The 10,042-nt window shown below is 40.7% G+C and overlaps 1 protein-coding gene across 1 annotated transcript in view; it reads right to left on the bottom strand.

Moving 5' to 3' along the window:
* Nucleotides 1-3,902: 3,902 nt before the first annotated feature.
* The window catches only part of ENPP1 (ectonucleotide pyrophosphatase/phosphodiesterase 1), a 57,158-nt gene continuing 51,018 nt past the window's right edge, over nucleotides 3,903-10,042 (bottom strand). Inside the window, exons 20-25 of the mRNA XM_029084783.1 lie at nucleotides 9,672-9,826; nucleotides 8,343-8,478; nucleotides 7,333-7,413; nucleotides 6,146-6,278; nucleotides 5,262-5,418; nucleotides 3,903-4,427 (exon numbers count right to left, since the gene is read on the bottom strand). Coding sequence (XP_028940616.1) covers nucleotides 4,260-4,427; nucleotides 5,262-5,418; nucleotides 6,146-6,278; nucleotides 7,333-7,413; nucleotides 8,343-8,478; nucleotides 9,672-9,826 — 830 coding nt within the window. The 3' untranslated portion in view covers nucleotides 3,903-4,259. The remainder of the gene's footprint in view (nucleotides 4,428-5,261; nucleotides 5,419-6,145; nucleotides 6,279-7,332; nucleotides 7,414-8,342; nucleotides 8,479-9,671; nucleotides 9,827-10,042) is intronic.

Here is a 10,042-nt window from a genome sequence, read left to right as displayed (position 1 = left end):
CCATAGCAGCCTTTCCTGAGGCTCAGGGCCGGTGTGGTGACTCACAGCAGTTCAGTGAGGGACTCCAGACTCCTTTCCAAGGGTCTGAGTCACAGGATGCCAAACCTGGTCTGGTTTCCTGTAATATAGAGGTTCCCGAACTTTGGTAGACATACTGCTTATGGTACACAAGCCACCTCAGTGCGGTTCTCCAACACCTCCCAGACATTGCCGCAGGGTGTACTAGGGTAAGCAGGAGACATTGCTGCTGCTGTCACTGGCAATGCTGGTACCCAAACAAAAATATTTGGAAACTTCTGCTTTAGTGAGTTGCTGGGCTCACACTAATTCTGTTTCTGAACTCCTCAGAAGAGTGTTTTCCACAGAGTACAGCCCTCACTGTGAGCCCTGAGATGGTTTCCTAACCTCATTAGTGGTGCCACTGTGGGCACAGAGCATTACAGCAGCTGCCCTATGACTCTGACGTAGGAGAGGTCCCTCACAGTGCTGTCACCCTTGAGCACCTCCTCCAGAGTGGTACAATGGGCAACTGGTCCTGGCACAGGTGCCTCCTCAGCAACAGGCTGGAGCTTTGCCGCTGATCTTGGAAGAAGGGAGGTCAGAAATGAGATCCTTCCTCCAAGCTGACTGCCCTAACCACAGAGCCACAGATTTAGGCTTTCTTTTAAATCCCTTTTTGTCTTCTGGTCCACATGAATTTAATTTTCCTGGAAAAGTGAGTGCCCTACCATGCAGCAGAGAGGTAGCTCCTCCCAGCTTGCCGAGCCTGGTTTATAATTTTATATTTAAAGGGATAATTTTGTACTTTGAATCTCCTCAGACTAAGGAAAGGCAGAAGCCCAGGCCACCCACTCACCAGATGACACAGGGCAGCCTCTGGCAAGTGCTGTTAGTAGATGGCTGTTGAGCACTGGGGTGGGGACAGTGGTTGAGTGCATGCTGGATGTCCTGAGAACAGATTTGCCAGAACAGACTCATCTCAAATATGGGCAAATAGATATTGCTTCATTTTCTTTTTAAAATGGGGTGGATCCTGAGGTAAATACGAGCAAGAAACCTGTAACATGAGTCACGTGAATCACCTTGCAGTTACTGAGAGGGGAAACAGAAAACAATATAAATTCATACCACCTGAATACCTCTGAAGTCACCGCTCCATGTGCATTTTTTCAGCAGCAAAACCATCCTGAGATGTCCTCTGCCCCACAGCTCATTCCTACCCCACCATCAAAGAGCCATCAGCTTCTCAGATATATTAAGTTTGGTCTGCCCAAAATAATTTTACAACCCCTTTCACTCCTTAAGTAACCAGCACACCCCCCCACTGCTGTACTCACTATGCCTAAACCAGATGTGCCATTGCCCTTTAGGCCCTTTTTTCCTTTCTTTCTGACCATAACAGTCGCAAGAACTAGATTAGCTCTGTCCACCCTGGAACAGTTTTTAATATTAGTCTGTGAAGGCTCCTACCACCCACTTCCTCAGCTGTCCTTTCTTTACCCTAAGCCAACATCATTGCTTAGGAGATGGAGACTGCTCAGCATCTTCCCTGTGTTGGTGGGCACCACCTGCTTCCTACAGCACCTCCTGGTGCCTTCCCTGAGAATAGCTGGTGACACACTGCTAGGCACATCCAGACAAATGACGTTTAGCCTGCCTCTCCACTGTCTTTTTTACCTACAAGAAGGCCAGGCTACACAGCAGCTGACATTAAGAAACAGTTACATTGAATAATGCTGACAGTCATATCACAGCACTGTTGCTATGACACCTTCCAGCTTCATCTACTGAGAATGCTCAGTGGAGCTCCGATGCCGTACATCAGCTGAAACAGAAAATATTTCACATCCAGATAGAAAAAGCTGTAGGTTTTTTTGCAGCATTATGAGTTTGATGGTGGCTGTAGCACGCTCCTCGGGGCTCACTGGGCTTCAAAAACACAACCCAGTGTCTGCTGTCCTGGGGTATCACCAGCCACTGGATACCATGACTAGCATCAGCATTTATTCGCAATGCTCTGACATCACCATTACAAATATTTCTAAAAAGCAAAGATTAACAAATAAAAGAAGCAAAACTACTTACACTAAGATTAAATCAGGACAGCTCTCTTCCTTATCAAGTTGACTTGTCAATTTCTGGCAAAGCCACATCCCAAACCACTCTAAGTCACTACCCTTTCTTGATGACCACAATAGCTTTCACAGCTGCTGTCCCTTCCAAAATCCTCCCTAGGTCACACCAGCAGCCATCTTTATCCAGGAACTAGGCTAGTCCTGCCTCTTAAATTAAACTGGCATCACTTCACTTTCTGAAGACATTAACATCTCTGTCATTTGCATTCAGGAAACAGTACCAGTTCTAAAAAAAAAATTAAAAACATCTTGATTGTATTTCTTCCTACCTTCCCCACCCAATAATGAATGTAACGTCAACATTTCAGTTAGAGGAGATCTTCAACTCAAAGAGCAGGGATTGAAGCACCCCCCTCCCAAGACCCCCACAATAATGTGAAATAGTGTTCTATATCTGCACAAGCCAGCAGCATTTGGTGCAGAAAGGGTCATGAAGAGCGTACTACTTCTGATGTTTTTATTGGTCATGGGCAATGTTACAAAGCAGTTACACTGAATAATGCTGTCACAGTCATATCATAATGTGAGGTTGCTACAACACATTTAAATTTCACCCAGTGAAACTACTTTAGGAAAAAAATTATGCTTGTAACAGAAGATCAAGAAAATACATTTGGTTAAAAGAAAAAATGGCCCCAGGATTTCGGCCCACTCAAACTGAAGTTAATGGAAAAGCTTCCACTGCCTTCAGCAGGCTTTGAATACAGCCTCCAACATCCCCTGGCCAAGCTGTGAGGTAAAATGCCTCTCTGCTCAGTCACAGGCTCTTCATTCCTCTAACATACTTGTGCGTGATGTATTTTCTTCTTTTGAAATGAGAAGAACATAAATGTGTAATTGACTATACCAAACTTTATACATAACAAAGCCAATTTTGACCCATCAGCTTTAGAGGGAGTGGGAAATTACGAAGGTGATAGCATGTATACTCAAAAAGGAGGGAGTTCCTACACTCCTGGGTACCTGTAGCAGCTGTTTGTGTAGCCTGAAAGCTTCCAAGAAAGCTCATTACATGCTTCTTCAGAATTTGCATCTGGAAGTGTCTGCATTCAACATAGGTAACTTCTGTGAACTGGAATTTGGATGATGTAGGACTAAGAACAGCTACAAATGCAGCTAGGATCTGGTCATTTGCTGACAATGGACAACTGAACAGCCTGTGGGGATTCACTGCAGTGATGAAATGTGCCATTAGAGAAGATCAACAGTCTACGGCAACAATCTTAGTGCAAAATTACCTTTTCTTGACAAAAAAGGAGATTTGAAAACCATAGGTGACAAAATAATGCACCAAATTCAGAAAGACATCTTTGCTTCAGGAAACCAAAATCTTTTCATCAAATCTAAGTTTAATTCCAAGTAAGATAATTATTTGTGGGAGCTCAGAGATCTTCCTGAATTAATTTCTTTTGATTTGCAGGTGACTAGATGCATCCTACACCTGCTCATTCTGAGGATGCATATACAAAATTGTCCTTCAGTGTTGGAGACACCAGACGGCAGCAACATACCAAGGCTTCTCAGCTAATAGAACTTTAGCCAGGTGGCTCTTCCGTGTTGATTAAGTTTGTTACCAGGCTTACTATCCTCAGTATAGCTCCTTGCACCATAACACTGCATTATTTTATGAGACCCAAAGCTCAGAATGTAATTCATGCTTCAAGGAAAACTGGAGTGAGAGGTGCTGTTGTTTATATTTCAATGGTCACCAAGAATGTAATTTCCCAGAACTGTATTTGCTAATTATCTGTATTTTTAAAGTAGAATATTGATCATAACTCATGCTTTATAAACTTCTCCCTCTCCAGTGCATATAGAAGGTAACATTTTTGTTCATGTCTCAGACTATGATGATCAAATGCTGTTAGCATTTAATAATGGATGTGGTTCTACCACATTCAAGAGGGAATGACAGGAGCTGCCATCCTGTGTTACACATGTAGTCTATCAGGAGTCCCTGAGATACAAATATGGCACCCACTCTCCTCCCTACTGGCATTTTGGTCGACAGTTCTCAATAAATGTTCCAGCTTATTTAAAAAAAAAAAAAAAAGTCTCAATTAATTAAAAACAGTCTATTTAAAAATAAGTTGTAAAATGGACAACAACATTCCATAGGAAAAATCAGACCGTTTCAAAAGTTGGTAAATATGTTTTTAACTGTAAAATCTCAGATACTGGTTGTTTTCTGTCTTGATAGAAGCTGAGTCCAGTTAGTAATTCTACATCTCTGATCCGAGCTGTATGAAACTTCATTCTCTCTTCAACCCACGTGGACTCAGACTTGCCTTCCTATTGGGACAGAAGAGAGGAAAAATAGGAGTTTGTAAAACATCTTTTGATGTTTTATAAAGACAGAAAGCAGTGACTGTTGGCAAACTTCTAACAAACAGAGAGTACTGGATTATAAATAGTTATAAGCTTGCCCAAATTTAGTACTTGCCATTTACTTCCTCAAGTATATAAAACTTGTAGCTGCATCAGTGGAAGTTGGTGCTAAAGGGGAATGGCATGTGAGGTCCAGCATCTATCCATCATCTCTATGATAAAACTATCTGAGAGCTGTGCCTGACATGGGCAGTGACTTGTGGAATTCTTTGCTGTAAGACAGGTCTACACACGTTCCACACTTTGTTCTGGTTAATATGGAGTGTAGCTATGTGCACTCCCATCACAATGCTGAGGTACATGAACTACAAGCAACCAATGCTCTTCAGGAACATCTGTCTTCTCCTTTTGGGTATGGATTTGGCCTAGCACTGACCTTTCTTTGTTGATGACTCGCCTTCTCCTAGAAGCTCTTCATCCTTCTCACCTGTTGACTGGGTATTTGCACTACAGAAACCTATGTTTGTATCACACTGATGGTCTCAACATGCTCTGACTTTACCCCTCTAGCTGTTTCGCCCATTGAACAAGGAACTTCTATTTTCACATCTGAGCATATATACAGACTTTAACACTGTTCTGTTGACAAAAACATCATCTTCTCTCTCAAGATGATCATGATAGACTGTACCATTTTTACAGTCTTTACAGTCTTTAACTAGTTAACCACTGATATTCAAGCAAAATAAGCTCAAGCCTGACTTCGGATGTTTATGGGGGACTGAATAGACTACTTACTGCACAGCTTTCACTGTTGTCTTCTCTGTGAGGTACAATGAAAGACAAGGCATCTAGAGACCCTTCACACTCCAGAGGAGTTTCAGAAGTATTTTTACAACTAGTCAATACAATGAAGAAGTGAGTTGGAACTGGAACTTCTGAATTGTTGGGGTGTCTGAAACACAAAAGAACTTTCTGTAAATCCATCAAATCATAACTGCACAAAGAACATATTACAGCAATTGGCTATATTCTGGCATATCACTTTTAGCAATCCACCTATTTAGCCCAAAGAAAGCTTAGGCCTGGAAGGAAAATTCCAGATTATTATTTTGCAAATCAAATTTGGGTCGTAGGCTGACCTGAATAACAAGTTTGATGAGGTATAGCAACAAACTGATTTATCATAAAAATGTATAAGAATCCAGAGTAAATGGAGAGTTCAGCCTGAGGCCAGAAAACCATCTGCCTGCTGGCTTGAACCAATTTTGCTAACTAGTGTATTTGTACTCACAGCTTTGCATGGGAATACTACCAGCTCAGGAACTGTCAACCATGACACCAGAGATAAGCCCCTGCCTCATCTCCTCCTAGAGGCAAAGTCGTAAGATTTCAGGGTAGCAGCAGACATTCTTCCACATGCAACACCTTCTTTTACCCTTCACCTTCAGGTTTTAGGACGACATATTTTGAGGGTGCATTTTCTCTTGTGTGCTTTTTGCTTATTTCTTAGCTTTCCCCTTCTGTAACTGCTTAGGGCCATTTGACTGTCTCTCTGAACTGATACAACCTGCCAAGGGCCCATCTCTGAAAGATGCTTTCCTTGGTAACAAGGATCATAATTACTTCTTGACCACTAATGGAGAAAAGAAACAAAATATTAGAATGTGAAAGGTTCCCACCTTTTCACCTTTTCTGGGGTATCATAGAGCCCATCAGAGTCGTAATCAAACACAGGACCACTGACGACATTGACACCACTCCTGGCTGCAGCGTATTCAGGTAGCAGATATTGATGGAAGTAGTTCCATAACACTGAAACACAGTAATGGAAGTGGGAAACATAATTTACACGGTAGAAGGTGTTAATACAACTCTGTAGAATTTTCAGTAAAATATAAACAGACGTGATAAGCTAGGAAAATAATAAATTATACAGGTGTTTACAGTTTTTAAAGGTTGCCACTAACTGGACAGCAGCATGCCCTGCAGTATCTCCAGGCATTGTGGTTTCATAGTCACCCTAACCACAAACCTGACTGAGGCACAGTGATGCTGCTCCCTTGTGGCCTTGGATTTCTTTCCTTAGAAACCAAATAATGGAGAAGCCAGAAGAGGGAAGGTGAGAGAAGACCATGCCTGCTTATGTGTTGCCCCACTATCAAGTTTTCCTGGCTAGCTTGTACACGCACACTTATGAGCTGGAAAGTCTCTTAACTGGTATGATATTTTTCATTACAGTTAAGAGTTGACCACTATTCCATTACAGAACAGGACATTTCTTTTGTGCCTGGGGAAATACCATACTTATCCTTCCTTTTCACCAGGAACATACTTAATCTCCCTCAGCCAACCATCTCATATTCCCTCTCACCCGGGAAAGCCCAGGTCTTCATATCTTTTCTACTAGAGACATAATTATTTTCCTGTTTCCTTAGTAATTGAGACCCTAGATTCCTGCCTGGAATCTGAGTTTAGAAGACATTCCTAACTGGAAATGAATTTAACCCACATAATTATATATGGTATCTAGGTTCTCTAGAAGATATTCAGTGTACAACACTGTTTAGGTACGTAGGAAAACATAAACAAAAATGTCAAACGTTAAATGGAGACACTTATTATATGCTCCCATGTAATGAGTCAGTTGATTAGGAATCTAAGTTCAGTGGTGGGCCTTTTTCATGAGTGTGATAACCCTACTTCAATGAAATTTTCATTGAGGTAAGAAGCCCACTGTTGGGGAAGGTCTTATGTCACAGAGGCAGCTGAACCATGGATCATTTGCATGGTTTGGAAGCAAGCAAAAAAACCAGGAGTCTTTCTTATATTCCACTGTGCACACAAAATATGCATACAAATAAAATACCTTTAAATGCAGGATACATTGGCACAATGTTGCTGGTAAGCAAGGCATCATAGTGAGGTTTCTTTGCATCTGTCATAAAATCTAAAACAAAAAAGCAATTGATTACTTGGATTTGTTACTTTAAGCTTGCATTTTCATGCTTTTAAAGACTCGTGTAATAACATTGAGGTGGAGCTGATCTAACTGCACTTTCCAAAGCTGATGTAGGTCTAAGTTCTAACTTCAGTACATGCTGGATCCCATTCAAAATAAATAATCTTGGCAGCAGCAGCACCAATTGTACTTGTCAGATATACAGTAGACAAATTTTCATGAGATTTAAAAATATCAGAACAGACTTCTGAATTGTAGGGAAGGGAATAAAATTCCCTTCATCAGTGTCAGACCAACTTGTTCTGACTGCAGAATCTAGCCATAAAAATAGGAGCTCTATTGGAACTTTGCAAATTGTACTTGATGGCGATGTTTAAATAACCTACCACTCTGTATGCAATAAAATCAACATAAAATGCTTCCGAATCAGGTCAGCAACAGATCACAAACAATTTAACCACTCAAACAGCTAAGTACTTTGTAATATGTTTAAGAATCAGAGTTATGTTCTGCAGACCAATGCAGAATTGCTTTGCTAAAGACCACATATGGCATGCAACAGTACATTTCAAACAGAAAATAAACTTGTCAAGGTAGATTTTTATTTAATGAAATAATCCTAACTTTTACTTTGGATGGCTCCAACTATCACCTGTCACACAAAGTGAATTTTGAATTTACTAGCTTGCCAGATTTGACTCAAGGTTTACACGTTCCTTACAGTTTCTTCTATGAGATGCCACTTGAGACACTTGACAAGTTCCAAACCTTTTGGGAAGTACTAAATGACCTTGGGCAACCCACCAACCACTGAAGTGCCTAAAATGTTTTTCTGTTTCATATGCTGAAGTACTATACCTACTACATTACAAATTATTTAAAACAGATATGCCATACAATGAAGACAATGTACTTACTTGGAGGAGAAAGGAATCCATAAGTTAGGCGAGGATGATTGTTGTAGAACAAACATGTCTGGTTATGATTAAAAGAAATACGAACATCCTTGTGTAAACAGCCAGAGGTATCTTCCGTAGCAGAAACCCATTTGTCCTATTGAACAAGAAAACTGTATCATTGGTAAAACGGATAGCTGACTTACAATAATTGTCTCAGTGTGGAGGACTGCAGAACTCTAAATGTTTAACTGCAACTGCCTTTAACAGTGTGAAGGAACTTAACTAAGATGCAAGAATTGTTCCTCTTTTGACAGAAAGGAAAACAAGCCCTCCCATCCACTTAATATATTTTGGAAATAAGGTGAACAGAACGGCAGCATTTTAGTTGAGTTGAGAATAACATCTTCCAAAAGAGAACCTAGAGGTGCCCATCAAAGATAATTTGATCTGCTGTAAATGTACTTCTTCATTCAGGCTAGGAATCGGAGCCAGCTAGCTGTGTTGTTAGCCATCGCTCTCCACTGGGCCACTTGTTACAGTAACTGGTTGCTTCATGTCACTAACCTCAAAATATTTAGGATCAAGCAAACCTTGACAGAGTTCAGTTAAATTTAATTATAACAGTCATTATTTAAAACCTATGATTCCAAGCCAATCAAACAAAAAAGCATCCTCTACTGTCCTAATTACTTTTAAGCATGATGTGGCTTCCAAATTTTCTCTGAATGGGAAAGGCCAACTTGAAAAAACTTCCATTCACAAAATCAATGCTCTGCAAGAACATATGTATGTTGGCATAGGGTTCAGGACAGCAAGGACCAGATTTATTTCCACCAAGCTCTTTTTTTCACCAATCAGGATGATCTTCTGAGAGAATGATCAGATCAGGGCATGAATGGTTCAAGATAGTCCAGAGATTATCTTCCTAAAGGATCCTGCCACATTACAAACACTGCTTTAAGACCATGAAACCTGTGTTGAGACCAGACTTTAAGGACAGCACTGACAGATTGCTATAGCAGACCTACGCTGCCAAGCAGTAGGTTAATACAGGCTCATAGGGCTTCTGTATCAGTGGCAATGGTCTCCTGACTTCCTGGTGGATCTGCTCGCTCCGGAGGCAAAACTGCAGCTCAGTCCAAGGAACAGGAAAGAGCCAAAGCCAATCCACATTAACATAGGACAGTGAAGAAAAGCTCATGCAAAATTCCTCTTTTTATCTCATGTGTTTCTACTTAGTTCCCTGGGAGATGATACCATGAGTGGATCTAAGAAGCATTCAGGAACAACTGACATTCAAGCTTTTTACCTTTCAAAGTTGCTTCTAACCTTTCTTCATACACTTACATCTTTGTTAACGGTGTATGCGCTCCACAGAGACATCCTGTAGTCCTTGCTATATCCATTCACATAGCGGTAATGGTAAAGAAGGCAGTAATTATGTTTCTTCTGCAGAACCCTGGGCCTCCCATAGGGCAAAGTAACTTTCTCTATCTTCTTAACTGCAGCAGAAATAGTGCTTGTTACATATCAATCAATATTGGTTGCTAAGTATCTTCCTCTTTTATACACCCAAGGTTGCCTCAATTTCCAATTGCCACAGAGAAGTCACACTAACGGAACAAAAAAATTTCCACTCTTCTATCAAAGGTATAATTTCTGTGTTAAGGCAATAAATGAACTGACAAAGCTAGTATAAAGTAATAATTTAAACTTAC

Source organism: Antrostomus carolinensis, unplaced genomic scaffold, assembly GCF_000700745.2.
Source record: "Antrostomus carolinensis isolate BGI_N321 unplaced genomic scaffold, ASM70074v2 scaffold8784, whole genome shotgun sequence".
In the NCBI taxonomy this organism is placed as follows: Eukaryota; Metazoa; Chordata; class Aves; order Caprimulgiformes; family Caprimulgidae; genus Antrostomus; species Antrostomus carolinensis.
The sequence above is the reverse complement of the archived record's forward strand: the minus strand, read 5'-3'. Positions and strand labels throughout refer to the sequence as shown.